Source organism: Phymastichus coffea, unplaced genomic scaffold, assembly GCF_024137745.1.
Source record: "Phymastichus coffea isolate CEN01 unplaced genomic scaffold, Cenicafe_Pcof_1.1 PCOF00014, whole genome shotgun sequence".
NCBI classification, from domain to species: domain Eukaryota; kingdom Metazoa; phylum Arthropoda; class Insecta; order Hymenoptera; family Eulophidae; genus Phymastichus; species Phymastichus coffea.
The window spans coordinates 7,534,255-7,551,292 of record NW_026706825.1 but is presented as its reverse complement, the minus strand read 5'-3'; the positions used below and the strand labels follow the sequence as shown (position 1 = coordinate 7,551,292).

General features: G+C 51.7%; 1 protein-coding gene across 3 annotated transcripts in view; it reads right to left on the bottom strand.

The window, feature by feature from the left end:
• Positions 1–4,642: 4,642 nt before the first annotated feature.
• LOC131673701 (uncharacterized) overlaps positions 4,643–17,038 on the bottom strand; it is an 80,834-nt gene continuing 68,438 nt past the window's right edge. Inside the window, exons 3-11 of one of the 3 annotated variants that reach the window (XM_058951923.1) lie at positions 13,006–13,265; positions 12,523–12,703; positions 9,622–9,814; positions 8,150–8,661; positions 7,369–8,072; positions 6,099–7,291; positions 5,718–6,020; positions 5,322–5,623; positions 4,643–5,140 (exon numbers count right to left, since the gene is read on the bottom strand). In XM_058951923.1, coding sequence (XP_058807906.1) covers positions 4,741–5,140; positions 5,322–5,623; positions 5,718–6,020; positions 6,099–7,291; positions 7,369–8,072; positions 8,150–8,661; positions 9,622–9,814; positions 12,523–12,703; positions 13,006–13,265 — 4,048 coding nt within the window. In that variant the 3' untranslated portion in view covers positions 4,643–4,740. The remainder of the gene's footprint in view (positions 5,141–5,321; positions 5,624–5,717; positions 6,021–6,098; positions 7,292–7,368; positions 8,073–8,149; positions 8,662–9,621; positions 9,815–12,522; positions 12,704–13,005; positions 13,266–17,038) is intronic. The other 2 variants (XM_058951913.1, XM_058951932.1) reach the window with 2 other exon arrangements.

The following is a 17,038-nucleotide window of genomic DNA, read 5'->3' as shown; positions in this document are numbered from 1 at the left end:
GGCCGTCGTAAAGAAAGATCGCCGAGAGTCGCGAGAGAGAAGGCGAGCTGGTAAACGCGAAAATGCGAGTCGGCGAGAGAAGACAGGCGAGCTAAACGTCGGCCGCAACCTGCGTACGCGTGTCCGTGGCGGCCTTCGGCCAACGGCTCTCGCCGTTGACGCCGCGGCGCTCGACCGTCTTCGACGCGTTGGAAAACTGGTTTCCCCACTGCGCACGCGGCCGAGGAGAGAGCAGCCGGCGTCCGCGACGCGCCCGGACGAGCCCGCGTCGAGGAGCTCCCAGCGACGGGGCCCGGTAGGTGCATCGCTGTGCGGCGCCGCGCCGCTGCGCGCGAAAGGGCAACAGCCGCTGGCCTGCGCCGAGGTCATTTCTCCGCGGGGGTGGCGGCGCGCGCGTCCCTCGGCGCCGAGCTAGACGTGCTCGCAGACGTTAGCCGCGCACGACCGCCGCGCAGGACCAGCCTCCTCCTCCTCCCGCCCTCTTGCGCAGCTCGTTCGCTCCGCTGGACTTTTCCTGAGCGAGCTCTGCCCTTGCCGGCGACTCTGCACCGTCGGCTTCGCAACGAACGAACGAACGAACGAACGACCACAATCTTTGCCGTCTGCTTCATTTGGAGACAATGATTATTCTCTTCTCCGGCGCCTCGTGCCGCTGCTGATCAGAGGCTGGCTAACGAAGACGGACTAGCCCGGCAACGATAAGGCGAGTGCACCGTCCAAGGAAAGTGGCGATAAACGAGATCGACCGAGGCAATATTCTCAGCTGAGAATAGCGTTGGACGACGACTCATTCTCGAGATTCATATTTTATCATGCTCGATGTCGATGTCGCCGGCTTTTTTATCGAAACATTTATGTGCTTTACCTGACGCTAATAATGCCATGTACTTATTTCTTAATGATAAAATACAACGAAACTTACTCGTGAACATCCTAATATGAGACTTGCGATCATAATAGTCAGTAACGTGACTGACACGTGTTATCAACATTAAAAAAATGTCTCCGGCTAAATTGGCTTTAAATTTCAGCCAGCAAAAATAATGCCATATGACGAGCGTGTTGCACGGCTTTATCGTTGCACAGCAATCTGGCCGCATTAATGACTCTTTTCGCGCCTGCATTAATGCTAATAAAAGCTCATTGACACTCTTATTCGGAGATGGATTCGAATAATGGATAACTAATTGACCACAAATCACCTATTAATTGTCCGAACTGTATTTTCAAGGAATCCGATAAATTTGGGTAAAGCATCGTTTTAGTAGGAGCAATTTATTCTATAAATATTCTAATCGGCAAATCGGCAATAAATATAAGTAAAGCAGAGATTTAGTTCAAAGTAAAATCATCAATTTATTTTATTCTATAAATACTTTAATCGGCACTCGACAAATTTAGATACGAAATTTCCAAAGTTTCAAAACAGGAAATATTATATAGGCTGCAAGATATTTCTGGGTTCATTAGGATCGACGTTCAGCTGTAATTTGATTCGAAATGCGTGCAATTGAGCGTATAGAGAGAGCACTCGCGCGACAACAAATGAAAAAAATAGCAGCCGCCGAGAGAATTTTAGACTTGTATCGTGTAAAGCTTAAATATCCCAATTTGATAAGGCCGAGTTACCGGTTGGTCAACCTTTCATTATCGTCACGCTTGTGTTCGTAATGATGTTTGCCTGTTCCCTAATCGTCTCTCTCTCTCTCTCTCTCTCTCTCTCTCCATCTCTCCGTCGCACTGGCAAAAAGTGGCGCGGTTCTATAAATAAACGCTTCGATAAGGAGTCAGCGGTAGTGCGCATTGTGCCCAGTGCGCGGAGGCTCCGAGGCGACAATTTGCGAGTTAAACAACTGAAGCGGTCGAAACAATGGCTTTTTAGCGCTGCACCGACTGACCACTGCATCGGAGGGGAGGGGGGGCGACATTTGCTCGTCGTTCGCGCACTCACCTCCAGTCGGCGTTGCCGCCGACGCCGCTGAATTATACCCATTATGCGTGTGTGTAAAAGCTGCCATTTGCGCCGACGATCAGTGCATTCATGGAAACAGTGTAAGATCAAAGAGCCCCTATCACAGCTCGACACGTTGGATGACGGGACGAGGTTGCGCCGAACAAAACATCGACCGGAGTCCTCTTTATATTGTTGCCTTCCCAGGTTCGCGAAAGCCACGAGTGCCATATCCAACCCCCTTTTCCAGCAATATAAGTCAATACTAATTGACAACGATGAATAATGAACAGGAGAACGAATGTGCGCTGTCAGAAATGGCAAGTCCGAGGCTAAAGTTGTTCACGCGAAGGGACAATCGGCTTAGAAATGTAAAGCCGCATCAGAGGAAAGCCCAAGAGAAGGAGAAACAAGAAGAAGGAAACCAGCCGCAGCGACAGAGCCTTGGAAGAAAGCGAATCGATAACGGAACAAGCGCCAGCAGCTAAGGACAGTTCCGGCTTGTCGGCAGACTTTAGCCTGCGGGCTACGCCGTCGTCGTCGCGGCTCTTCTTCGTCCGTATTGTACCTTCAACCGTTACTGCCGATTCTCCTCGTAACCGCGTTTTTTTTTCTTCCTTCAGTGCTATACGAGTACACTGCCTCGCTGGTTCTCCTGTGCTCAAACCGCGCTGATTTTTCATAAACGTTCGATCGAACGGATGCTTGTTCGTACAGTCCGAATATGCTTTTAAAACACATTTAAAAAAATAATTTATCAATTTGTTGTCGGCTTCAAGAAAGGCAGTTGAATCATTTGACAGCTTTAACTCGGTGACGATCTATTGAGTAGCGATAATATAAGGTGTCAAAGCCAATGAAATTGAAATAACGAGCCACAAATTTTCCATTTCAAGAAGCAACCGCGACAGTTTGATTTTTTATGCATACGCAGACGTTATATTTGTGCATTTAAATAAAGAACAAAGCTGTCGAGCTTCGCTTTTATTTTGTACGCAATAACAAACTATTTTCAACTAAAAATCCGATTAAAATAAGTTACAAATGCCAGAGTGAGTCAGGATGGTCGTGACGTCACGAATAAGTATACGTAATGCATTACACAGCAAGTGAATCTTTCTAAAGCCTCTCAATATTTCGATGAGTCACTTTCGTAACGTAAAAAAGAACGAGTTCACGATAAATATTGTGCATCGATAAGCCGAATCAGAGCTTGAAAATCTTGGTCGGCGCTGCACGTATACATATTACGTTAGCTAAAAAAAGAAAAAAAGGCCACTGACTCATGAAAAGCGCTGCATCGAGCCAAAAGAGCGCTCGAGGCTTGTGGCATTTGCGCGAGCAGCCAACTTTGGAGCGTCACGAATTTTCGCGGGGACCTCCCCCCCCCCCCTTCTTCCTTCTTTGTCGCTCTCGCAGATTCAACAGATGGAAAGTAAATCGAAAGAGATCGAGCGAGAGAGGAAAAAAACGCGCGGCTGTGATATCTCGTGATTCATTTGCTGAGCGCCCTTAGCGACGTGTACAGCCAACGTAAAAGAGCGAGGAACAGGCTTTGTCCTCGCCGTCATCTTTCAAGGTCGGTTTTTCTCCTTCTCTTTCTATTCCTCGGCGGCGAGGAGACGCATACGCACAGCCATTCGCGCTAACGAGGCGTAGGTGGCGCCAGCTGACAAACGTTGCCCGGCTCGGGCTCGCAGTCTCACACGTGCTGTGCTGCTGCTGCTGCCAGCCGGAAGTTACGAATCGCGGCTCACGACGGAAACCCGCCTCCCTACCAGCAGATTCCTCTGTTATCGAGCTATCCCATTACTCTGCCTTATCGGCCGTTCCATTTGAAAACATTTAAACAACGACACTGGCAGTTCTTAGAGGTCCAAGCTTACGATTAACATTCAAATGTATTAGAAAACATAGGTAATCTAAGACAAAAAGCATGCGGTGTATCTAGACAGTTGCACATTATCAGCTGATAGACAGTTTTCAACAATAGTACGATGATCCAGAATGATTTTAACAGTACACAACATATCGATGTAATGTGTCGAAATCTAAGATGAATGTATAACGGAACTGCTGATTTCTATGGTGACAATGATGTGATGATGAATCAGACATGATTGATGTAACGCTAAGAGTATCATGTAATATAAAAACTGTGTTGGAAGCGCATAACACCTAAGTGATATGTATATAAAATTGGTTAAAGTAACATGCGGTTTGATATCTACCTAAAGGTAGTTTTATGCCACGAAAGGTCACCCAGATGATCAAGTACTTTTAACAATTTTCATTGATGTTATATGCCAAAATGTTATTATTTTTAAGACGGCGTTGTAAACAAAAACTTGATGAACGATATTTTTATAGTTGGACTCATATTGAACTCATGGGCAATACGTGAAACAAATTTGATTGGTTGATTGAAAAGAATGTTTCTTATTTTGCTAATCGCACAATATCGATAAAATATATATATAATTTTGATGACATTTTGAACTTTAGATGTATATATATTGCGCAAAAAATGTGAAAGATTTTCACGGAAAGCACTGTGGCCTGGAGAGACCAGTGCAACTTAAAGAAAAGAACTCGAAGCAAGGGGCAATATTTTCGTTTTGTAAATGTCAATTAAATAGAAAAATAAGAAAACGAAAGGGAAACAGTACAGTCCGTACACGAAAGAAAATAAGAACGAGAAAATCGCGTCATCGAGTTTTCGCAAAGCCACCATTGAGAGAAAAGAATTTAGTGATGCTGATTTTAGTAGAGTTCGTTGTGGCGGACGTCTATAAATGTGAGAGTCCGCATGGGCAATAGAATGTAATCCGGCGCTTACCTTTCTTGATGAGTAAGCTAGTGACCCTCCGTAGCGCCTCGCGTGTAGTGGAGGTGGAGGTGTGCTTACTTTGGCCGAAGTACTTGTTGGGCGTGATGTTGGTCGGTAAGGTGAGTGGTTTCCTCTGCTCGGCAGCACCGGGTAGCCTCGCTTCGTACGCGCTGTTCAGCCGTTCGAGATGCTCGATCGACGCCGGTCGTGGCTGATTGGACTTGTTACGCGTCGGATACCAGCCGCGATTCGGACCACCGGCCAGTCGTAACAGCTCCGTCCCGATTATTGCCTGCTCTAGTCCTGGATTATTTCTTCGGTATCTGCAATCGCGTGGATCGACAGTTAAAAACTTGTCGCTACAATCAAACAAACATCTTTAGAAACTCAAGCAATTTCAGATTTTCAAAATAATATCCTAATCATCCACTATAAAATTATTAAATTGTTACGTTTTTCGAAATAGTTGTTAAGTTCCTTGTACGAAAACTCGATTTCTAAAAGCAATTAACAACTGGAAAACTGGAATAAGAAACCTACCCAGTAGTGGCGGTCGCAGGCGCGTACCATCCAGGCTGTCTACGAGGCTGCGTAGGATTACCGCTGGCGTGCTGTGGTGTTCTTGGGATATCGCTACCTCGCGCGAATACCGGCGTCTCCGGCAGCGAGCAGCTGGTTTGCATTCCCGAGGCTTGAGCGGCAACTGTTCCACTTCCACTACCGCCGCCTCCACTGCCGCCCGAGGAGCAAGCCTCCGTTGACGGCGAGTGTCGTTTCGAGAAAGGCCGACGATGCGACGGTCCAGGCAAGTCCGTCGGCAATGTTCTTCGTTCTACTGGTACCTGCAATTTTCATTTTGACGCAATAAGCGATAAGAATTGATGATTATTTTCTTGTTCATAGAAAACGCTCGGCTACTTTTAGCTTTCGCCTCACCTCGCGTCTATTGGCCATGCCCGGAGCCATCTTGCGTCGTCGTGCATAGGCTGCGTCCATGGATCTCGTATTAAGGGAGCCAGTATGATGATCCCTCGACGAGTCGAGGCTGATACCTCGATGTGGTGGTACGCGTGGTCTATAATCGACCGAGCGATTTCCGTGGCCTTGCTTTGTCTTGACCGATATATTGCCTGTCGCGGTACCGTTGCAACCTGAACCGCCAACGTCAGAACTCTCTTCGTCAGCCTCTTCCACTGGTGATGGCGGTAATGGTGGGAATTCGAGTACCTCCACGCTCACCTGGAACGAACATGATGATGAATATCTCAATGGAAATTCAATTCAAGAAGTAATAACTATGAATTGAAAAATGTATACCTGGAAGTCTGGATTCTTAGAGTCCTCGAGAATAGCGTCGATCACATTCTCGATCTGTTTCGTATCGTTTTTATGATTCTCAAGATCTCCGGCCCTTCTTCTGCCAGATGAGTAAACATCGCCACCGTTTAACCTTCTCCGGTCGAACTCAACGTCGGTAACATTCTTACTGACCGCGTCAGTAACGTCGACTACATGTGGTGGCGGTGGCGGTGGTTGCTGGGGTTTTCTTCCAACTTGCCTGTTGTCGTATTGACCAGGCTCAAGGTGTCTGCGCTCACAACTATCACTGTCGAAGCTATTCCGCTTGGAACTGCCGTTGCGCCACCGTTTAGTGCTGTCGCTGTCAAAGGTAACGCTGCTGTTCTTTACGCTCTCGATCTCCTTGATGGCGTCGCTGACTTTTTCCAGTTGACGTCGGTTCTCATTGAGTGCCTTTTTTACAATCTCGCCCTCGATCAGCAGATTAACGGGAATCTTCGACTCGAAGCGGGGATGCGGTTGAGGATGGTACTGTTCATTGTTGACCGAACGTCTCGAGGGAATGTCGTCTTTAGCATCTACAGTTTTTGATACGTCTAGACTCTTAGAAGTGGTGATGGTGATGCCATTGCACTCTTTCGTTTTCTCGGCAAAGCTGGTGATCTTCACCGGCTCGCTATCGTCCGGACTATCCGGTAGTGGTCTATCCGCAAAACCGTTTTCAAGGCTGCTCGTTATCTTTTGCTCGGCAGCGGTTCCAGCAGCCTCCATGTGCTTGGAATTGCGCTTCTCATTTGGTTTACTGGACGAGTGCGTTATGGAAATGACGCTCACGAGATCTGGTTGAGAGGCAGCTTGGGCGTTAGCGAATTCCGACGGAAGTTCTTTCAAACCTTCCAGCTTCTTGTTTTCCTTGAGTAAGCTCTTGATGTTGTCGAAGGTGTTGGAAAATCTTCGCACCTCGGTCAATCTAGTCTCCTCCAGCTCATCGTCTAGACTTTTCGTGGGAGACTTTGGCAAGATTTTTCGTTCCTTTTTCCGACCTCGACGAATCACGTATGTTCCGCTCTTGCTCAAATCCTGAGGACGCAGGTTGTCCAAATCGTTTGTCGACGAATCCGAATAGGGCGAGATCAGATCGTCGTCAGTCGTGGAGACACGAGGATCTTGCCAGTCGTCAAAGTCGCGCAGTTTCGATGCCGAGCCAACACCTTATGACAGTGAAAAAACAATTAGTCAAACGTAGGAATTGGCGTTAGTCGAAAGAAGTGAAAATGGAGATACTCACTGGAAACGTCACTGCTCTTTCGCCTCCTCCTGCCAACAACCTTCGTACTACCGGGCACGTAGATGTCTTCCTCGAGGGATACCTCCCAGGCGATGCTGTGTCTCTTGCTGAGTGCCGGAGGCGGCGGAAGCAATTCCTCCAAGGAGTCGTCTGAAAAGTGTTCTTCCTCGGACTGCGTTCGGAAATCCGTCGAGTTTCTCGTGGAGAAATCGGAATTCCTCGTGGAGTATATCTCGGAATATCTCTCCTCGCGATCAGAAGTCTGCGCGGAGAACCTTTCGCTGGAGTCAGCATGGGGAAGATTGAAGGAGACAAAGTCGAGGTTGCGTATGGAGAACGGATCCACCGAGGGCACACTGCTCACGTGATCGTTGGAGCTGGCGCTGGCCATGGCTATCGAGAAATCCGAGTGGAAGCGCTCGTTCGACATGGAATTGGCCCGCGAGAAGTCGGAGCTGTCGCAGTTGGCCCGCATGGAGAAACGCTCGACGCTCACCGAGCTCGAGCGCGGCATCGACGATCTCTCGGATTCTGAGTTTCGCGAAAAGCGCCCCTCGCTCGAGTCCGAGTTGTTGCGACGTCTGCGGGCCGAGGCCGAGCGCTCGCTGCAACCTGCACTCATGGCCGTTCCACCGTTGTGGTTTCGACTTGACAACGATGCCGCGCGAGGTCCGTTGTGGTTCATCAGCAGTCGGTCCTCCACACTGTTAACAAGGAAGAAGGCAATCAGTCGCTACGTTCGACAGCGGATCGCGTCGTTGCAGTTGTAGCTTGCGCGTACCTGCTCGATTTGATGATTTCATTCTGCCTCGACGGCCTTCGCGAGCCCGGATGATGATAGTGATGATGATGGTGGCTGTTGTGAGCGACAGAGGCCGACCTCTTCTTGTCGGAGCTCGGCCGATTCGACCGCTGCTCGGCGTTGTCGTCGTCGTCGTCGTCGTCGTCCTCCTCCTCCTCCTCCTCTTCCTCCTCCTCCTCCTCTTCGTCTCCGTCGGCGTCCTCGTCGTCGACTTCGTCCTCTTCGTCGAGGCCGTCCTCGGACGACTGTCGCAGATCCTCAAGACCGTCCTCGGAGGAGTGTCGACGCTTGCTGCTGGCGTTGGAAGCGCTATCGACGGGCACGGCGCCACCGGGATTCGCGCGCGCTGGAACCCAGTTGAACGACACTTTGCCGTCGTAAGGCAGACTGGCGAACTTGCTCGGCGGACTCGGCGGCTCCGCCAGCCGGAACGGCTCCAGCTTGTTGCCGCCGTTCTCCCAGCCGTAGGGCCGTTGATGCCTCGTTTTAGGCTGCAATGCAAACAGACCGCTGATTATAGTCTGCGCCGAGACCATATCGCCGACGCGAAGGTTGATGCACTTTTGGAGTGCGAAATCCCAACGTATATATCGTTCGTGGTGGTCTTTGGCCTTTTGGCCAAGGCCAAGCGGGAACAGGGAAAAGCACTCAAGAAAGCGTCGTTTCGGCGAAGGGCATTTTTAGCAAGCAGCGCTCCAGTGGGTTCACGTGCCTCTGTATAGGTAAAGCGTAAGCTAATATCGGGTGGCAAGCCGCGAGCGAGCGTACACGGTCGGTATTAGTCTCGACGCGTCGTCGTCCGCCGTCAGAAACAGCAGCAGCGGCAGTAGTAGCCGAAGCTCTTGCGCCCTCTGTGTACATACGCTTAGCGCTCTCCCGGCACTTTGCGCGCGGCTATAGATTTTACCTCTCTACTATGCGCTACATATGTGTACGGCCAGACGCGCTCACGCGTCTGCAAATAACACACGAGGGCTACGCAATGCTGCTCTGACCCTGTTGTAGCGAGCAAGCGCCAGCGTGTAATATCCGATTCGAGTGACGAATCAGCGAGGTATTTGCCAAACTTTTTACTTATGCGATCACTTACCGTCTCGTAAACATAGTCTTTCTTTTCAACTAAAAATTCTTCTTTATCTAGGATTAGTGGTCTAGTAATTGTGGTCCGGTATTTCAAGACAGCCGATTCGAATGTCCGACCGAACCTCGTCTCATTCTACTGAATTGATGGACTCGCGGTGCTCGTCTACCTGTATTTATCGGATAAGGTGACGCGAGACGTGGCTATTTTACAGCAAGCGAGTGAAAGCGAAGTACCGAGGAGGGCACGGGAGTCGCGACCACGAGATTGCGGCTCACAGTTGAACAGGGTTCAGCGTCCGTCTCGAAACTCCGTTCGGAGAAACTATGTCGAAGCTGTAGGTGTGCGGTGAAAGCGAGTTAAAACTGACCAAAGTAGTCTGCGTGGTAACGGCAGCGTGTCCTTGACGTTTCAGGTCGTCCATGTTAATAGTCCAGGCCATGCCGCGTGCAGTTCGACGCTGGCCCGAATTCGGCTGTTCTCGTTGTTGCTGCTGCTGCTGCTGCTGCTGCTGATGGTGGTGGTGGTGGCCACTTCTCTTCGTCGAGTTTCCCGGAGAAACCCTGCAACAAAGGAAACAACGGGCTGAGCCAACGGTCCAAACACAACCACGGAGAAAAGCCAGCAGGGGAGCTCGATTCGAAAGCTCGCGGCTTTCGCTCTGCAAGCTACCTTAATAATTGCCGGGCTAATGAGTCACGCGGGGAGAGCCGGCGCTTAATCGCCTTTCGCTCCACCTTGTTTTCCTCGTTCAAAATCGACGCCAGCGCTTTTCCGCATTCAAGCTCGTCAACCTCCGTTTGCCGTGGTGCGGTAATTGTTGTCATTAGCCCCCCGGGGACGACGCTACGATCGCTATGCTCCGACATGCAGTCGCAAGCTGATTCTCGATCTTTCTGCGACTGCGACTTTTCAATCGGCCCGAATGAGAGATTTGATGAACATTTGAACAGTCGATCAACTGCCTGATCAAGGCTGATCGAGCTAGACGTATAATGTGCGCAGCGTCGACACGGATTATGCATTAGTTATGAGCACGACAATTTATGAATTTCCCAGCGGAGCGGGCGCGCGGCTGTGGACGCGCCCCGTCGCTTTCCGAACGACCGAGTGCGATTGGATTGGCAATTACGAGCGCGATGGGTAGCATGACGTAAGGTAAGACTCGCTATACGCGCAGATAGGGCCGCGATTCGTCGAAATACCGCTATGCGTGGGCAAAAGTTGATTTATCTCGACGGCGACGGGTTTCCCATTAGAAAATAAAACCCTGCGGCCATGGGAACTTGCACATCTCTCTCTCTCTCTCTCTCTCTCTCTCTCTCTCTCTCTCTCTCTCCTGGAACGCCGCTGGAATATTCAATATGTTCGCTGCACACTTTCATTCGATTACATGCCTGACAAACGCCCAAGGATTACGCCTCGATCTCTGCGTCTGCAGTTATTTTTACATGCCGTATCTATCCGTCGCGAAGGTGAAAAAGGAGAGCAGCGCAATTATCATTGAATCAAACTTGATTCATACGACGTAACGTTTACGAAAAAGTAATTATCAATTTAATGTGGTCGAGCAGCATTCTGCCTAGAACTAGATGCATGCCATGAGTGCACACATGCCAAAAGTATGCAAGGGCAGTTTGCAACGGCGACACAAGTCTAGTTTAGCGAGTTAACTTATCCGTGAAGGGCAGTGCATTCCCGTCCCTGCACAACGATCGTTTTGTGCTAAACCGTGCTTCGCAAGTGCTTACAATCACATTTTTCCGACGATTGAGCTTCCTGTCGAATCGATCGAACTGACCGTGTCAGCCCTAACAGCAGTCGACGATATGCTTGGAACCATACCGAATTTTTCGCCACTTATTCTCTCGTACTTTCACATTTTGTGCAAAGCAGAGATTCTAATAGAGGCCTTCCATATATGTACATACAACTTTGCCTTTCCTGTTTATTTGTTATATAGTCAGTCTTATCATCGGCTGGAATGAAAGTAAGCCACTCGGAAGCTTTTAGTGTGCAACGTGCAGGCTAAGTTGCGAGGCTGAATTAAGTGGATCTACTAATAAGCAAGTGGACACGTTTTTCCTTGAATTTACTATTTCGACGATATTAGGTCAGATAATCAGCCCACCACACTTACATAGATGTTTCCGGGCACGCAAATGCTAACCGGTGAGCCGCAGTGGTGAGGCTTTTTCGTTAGCGTTCTTATTCACCGCATTGTCTTATCATAGCCCTCCCATTAGCATTTAGATAGAAAGCTTATGGGAAAAACCGAAATAAAGCTCTCGTCGAAGGTCGAGGCGACTGGTTTGGCGTGCGCGTATGTATCGTAAGAAAAAATCTGAGCGTTGCCACAAGTCTCCCAAGGAGTCGGATGGCGAATAAATCTTAGGGCGTTATCGAGCCACCTCCGGACAATTGTTTTATCTGCGCTATCGCGCGATACTTTCCGCTCATAGAGGCGAAGAGCCTCGCCTCGCCTCAGTAGCAGCGGCAACGGCAGCGGCAGCGGCAGCGGCAGCGGAGTTTGATTGTTCGTAATCGAAGAATAGCCTCCTCTGGAATTGGCTACACCCCGGCGAGCGCAAATTACTTTCGACGAGAGGAATTCTCGGTGGATCTTCCTTTGAAGGGCGTCTCTTGTCGATATAAAAGCCCGCGTGCTGTCGCTCAAGCATTGCGCAATGATTGTGCGCGCTCGACGGGAAAATGGTTTTCAATGCAATTCATTAAAAGGCCTCGATACAGCTCGGTAGGCGAACGCGACCGTTAATTAAAAGCCTCGATATTGCTCCAGAGGGAAAATTTACTTTCTCGTTATAGGAGAAATTAGCGAATCCGCTGAAAAATCGCGAGACAGGCGGAAAGTGGAAGTTTTCGCGGCTGGTCTTTAATCATTTAATTAGATCAAACGAAACAGATTATCCGCCGACAAAAGCACTCCGAAGAGGCAGCAAGACTGTACAATTGGGCTACTCTCGGGCAAGTCCGAGTGAAGCGACGTGAAATTGAGCCCCGGCAAAGTTCTTTGAGGGATTGAAGACTGAAAGCCCCGGCTTGCCTCCGTTCCCTCTTTCGCGTCTCTCTAGCTCTCTACAGCGGCGGCGTGAAATTCGCCTAGCGTCCTCGGCAGAGCGATTTGCTGCAATTGCGCTTGTCGCCCTCGTTGCCCGTGGAATCTGGAATCTGGAATGTGGAATCTGGACGACCAACCGGCCGCGACCCTTTGCCTTTCCGCGCGTCAAGCTTGAAGAAGCGCCGGACTTACATGGGAAGTAAAGTGGAGATTATTCGTTCAGCCTCTTCTGGTGGCGGAGGGAATTCCTGTGCCGGAGCTGCCGCGGGATCCTGGGGCTCTGGGCAGTCCGGTACCGGGCGTAGTGCTACCAATGCCATCTTCGCTTTCCGGCCATTCATGCTCATGTATCCGTCGTCCTCGGATTGGTGTCCTGTAACGATCGGCAGCGGTCAACGGAGAGTGGAAGCGTCGAAAAGGCAGGTGAAGAGAGGCGCGGAGGACCCGGGCGGAGGGAGCGAGGGGCGTCGGAGAGGACGAAGGAAAAAGGGAAGGAAGAATGCTCTCGGTCCGCCTGTGTTTTGCTTGGCGGCCTGGCTAACGAGTGCGCAGCGCCCGCTATCTTTTATTCGTTCGCGCGCCCGGAAGAACGGAAGTTGTGCGCCTCCGTCGCCCCGGGCATTCGAGCGCGGCTCCGGGGACTCCGGCGAGGACGACGCGCGGGGCTTGCGCTACCTAAGGAGGGGCTCTCGTCGTCCGGCGTGAGGCCGATGCTCGGCTCGGTGCTGCTGCTGCAGTCGGTTGCCAGTCCGGCACTGCTGCTGACGCCACCTCCACCCCCGCTTCCGCCGCTGCCACCGCCGCCGCCGCCGCCACCGCCGCCACCGCCGCCACCGCCGCCTTCGCCGACGCAGCCGCCGACCTCGACCTCGTGCTCGTCGTATTCGGAGAGCACCTTGTCCAACAGCTCGATCGATCGCTGCACATCGTCACCTCTGCAAAACAACAAGCGCACCAACATTATCACGTTGGCTCTGCGTTTCGCTGATGTTTTTGTACGAAAGAGAGTTCCGTCAAAGACAAACTTTGGCCGACTCTGGCCTTAAGGGAATGCACTTCGTGCAACTTCGAGACCCTCCTCTTTCCCATTGGAAAGGAGCTCAATCAGATTTACTCGTGGCACGGAAAATTGCTTTTCCTCGAGGAAAATGCACTTGAGCCTACACGCTTCTTTTCTCTCCCTTCGACAACCTTTACTCCTCCTTTTAGCTATTTTATTTAATATCGATCTGTCCTCCACAGCTTTAATCGCATCGTTATTTGCTTCTTGCACTGCTCTCTCTCTCTCTCTCTCTCTCTCTCTCTCTCCCTCTCATTTGATCGTCCAAGTAAAACAAGACCATTCCTTAAATTTAGCTTCGATAAAAATCGCGCTCTCCTCTACTGCTTTCGTCCCATTCTATCCGATTATTATTGCCCTACAACAGAATATAACAGGATAAAATTGTCGGCGCCAATACAGCAACGAAGGCAAACGCGCACGCCGGCAGGTCTATCTCGTTATTGTTCTCTCGGCGAAGAAATGAGAAGTGTATCGCGAGCGGCGACAGTTGCACTCGCTCTACTGAGATGAATGCGTAATTGCGTGCGTTACAAGCCCCGAGGAGTCCATGACCGATTCCAATCGCAACGTCGCCCCTGCGACAAAGCTCGCTGCCACGATACACCACCTCGGGCTCGTTATTGTCGAGCGCAGCGAGATACTCGCGGGCGGCCTTTTGTTCAGACTGGCCGAGATCGGGCCTGACCCACATACCCCTACAACTAGCGTTTCTTGATTGATGAGACCGTACTTAACGAGATTGAACCCGACGTGATTGCCTTTGCACTCTTTCATAATGGTTTATTTAACGACTTATCGCGTGTGGCTACTCAGTACATTCATTGTCGTGCGAATATCCCTGGCCGGGCAAAGCTCACCACCGAAAGTTTTAATTGCGAGCTATTCTGCAATTTGTTGAGACAGCGCGCGGCGAAACTTGGCCAAAGTGCCAAACAATTCAAAGTGATGGCGAGCTGCGTATGCATTAAAGGTATTTACGAACTGCAGCAGCGCGGAAACTACCGAAGTCGTACTAGCGAAAGGGGCGGCGGCGGGCTCAGGCAAATTACGATTTTTACGAGGCCATCATTATGCTTTTACAGGCGACGGGCGCTACGGTACGAATAAATCCGCGACACGGAGCCGCGCGACGTCGCGAATGGCGAAATGGCGACGGACTGATAAGGCCAGAGGTCGTTTCGAACGACGCGAACGATCCTGAAAAGCGCGCGCAGCCGCAGCGGAGTGAAAATCGTGCACGTCTTAGCGAACGGCGTGGCGACACCTGCGCAGCGATTTGATTTGGCTCGAGTGCAAACAGTCCGGAATCGACGCGGGCGCTGCCGCCGAGGCAGCCGATCGACGCCGCTGTCACCACCTCCGAGAGGCGGTTTCGCGGTTGCCGCCAATCGCCGATCGGATTGCACGGCTGTCGTTCGTCGGATAGAGTTGCAGGCCGGCGTGCGATGGCATCGGTGGCAGAGCGAAATCGCCGGCACGCGCATCTCGTTTGATATCGGAAAGGCGATTAGGCGCTTCGACTAGTGCTCGGAGTGGGCAGCTAACGGGACAAGAGGGAACGAGAGTTCGTTAGCGGCTTTATCGGCCTCGGTTTTTGCTGTTCAGCGAAGCGGCGGCGCGACGTCGGACGTCAAAGTTGTCTTTAGCAGGGCCGGCAAGGAAGCGCGTGCCCGGAATCCGAGGGGCCGCGAGACCGTGGAGAGCGCTGAACGACGCGGCTTTTTCCGTTTGATTACGGATTAGTTCGGCCTTGGCGCTGACTCCTTGACGGTTTTCGGCCTGACCAGTCCGAATGGTGGTACGATCCGCTTTGAACGCCCGCCTCGAGAGCTCGCGCTCCTTATGCTTGGCAAGCAACGAACGAGGAGAGGTGCCGAGAGCCAAGCTTAGCGACGATCAGTCACGAGGATCGCTTCTCCTCTGCGTCCAAGCCAAAGATTAACGAGGACGAGTAGGTGCTCGGTGCTCGGTGCTCGGCGAGGTCTAATAGTCGCATCAATTACGCGCGGCAGACGAGCGATTCGTTAGGCACGGGTGTGCTCGTCGCGCGGCTGAGCGTTCAAGCTGGAATGGATGTGGGCCAGGCGTAAGCTGGATAAGCGGCGATGAGAGCGAGAGGGTGCCTCGCGACGCCGTACACACGCATCCCGGACGGATAATTCGATCGAGGTCGGCATTCGATCAGCGCCACAGCGCCACGGGGGCCTGGCTCGACGAGCTCGCTCGAAAGGACTAACTAGGGGCGCGCGAAGAGAGCGGCGCCAAGCGCCTCGAAACGACGAGGCCTCGCGGGAGCCAACGCCAAGGCCGAACGCACAATGGACGAAGGGAAGGCGGCGTCCGGGCGTCCGGGCGTCCGTCGCGCGCCGTCTGGCGCTGCAAGGCGGTGAAACTTTAAAAAGCTGCGGGGGCGAACACGAGCCGGTTTGTTTTCCCTAGCGCTGCCTCTGTTGCCACGCTCGGTGCGCGCGCAACGCTTACGAAGGAGTCCATCTTTTCATAATTGCTCGCGATAACCAGCGCGTGCTTTCCAAATCTATAACAGTATTTGTTCTGCAGTAGGGGGTCGAATGCGACGAGTTTCGCTGGGAACGTCGTTGATTGCAATCACGACGCGTAACGGCGATCGACTGATTAGCTCGCGGGTACTCGAAAGGGGCCGGCTCATCAAGAACAGAGCCGACGAGTCGGAAACGGGCATTCGTTAGCGTAGTCGCGTGCTCGTGAAAAAAGGCTCGGAATTGGTGCGCGCTACGCGCTCCCGCGTCCCGTAGGGAACGAGCAGCACAATTGTCGAAATTAAGGCTCGGATTTGCTCGACGACGGGAATTCAGCCGGCGCGCGCGCGACTAACCCGACAAAAACCGACAAAAACCGACTGTCGTTCCCCTTCGCCGGCTGACGCCTGCGAGCCGGCTGCTCGACGGTTTTTAATCGCGTTAGCAGTGTCGGTCATCTGACGCCGTGTAAACTTGGACGCCGATTGAAATTGGCCAGAGTTCGTCAGCCAGAATAAACTCCCCAATGGGCTGTCACGATTGGCAGACGTTGCTCGCTTCTCCGCCATCGTTAGTGCGACTTTCCGAACGGACGCCCGGAGGTCCGCGGAGTGTCGATTGCCTTGCTTGCGATCGATTGGCCAAACTCGGATGGCAGAGCCAACGATTTCCGAGCGCGGCGAGCGGACTGCAGCGTCGGCGTAAAGTTTCGGGGAGTGGGGCAATAATGGACCGATAGGAGCGAAGAAACGGGTGGAAGCGGCGACACGCAAAATAGTTGGCCGCGAGCAGGAGGGGGTGGAGCAGCTTTGCGCGTGTCAGTCCAGGGACGACAATGAATCGACGCGGCGCACGCGAGAACCCCAGCGCCGGAGGTCGACGGTTGCACCGTGCATATCGCGGCGCGAGCACACGAGCCGAGGGCAGCCAACAGGTAGTTAAGCGTCGCGCGAGAGAGATCAAAGCTTGCGGCGCCTGGCGGAGGAAAATAAGCAGGCAGGTTGGCCAATAATGGGTCAACTCGTTAGCGTAGTTGGACCGGCGCGCAGGGCAACGCGAGACTCTCCCCGCTCGGAAAGCATCTTTGACGTCCTCTCTCTTTCTCCCTCCCTTTATTTTCTCTCCTTTGCGCTTGCATCGGGGGATA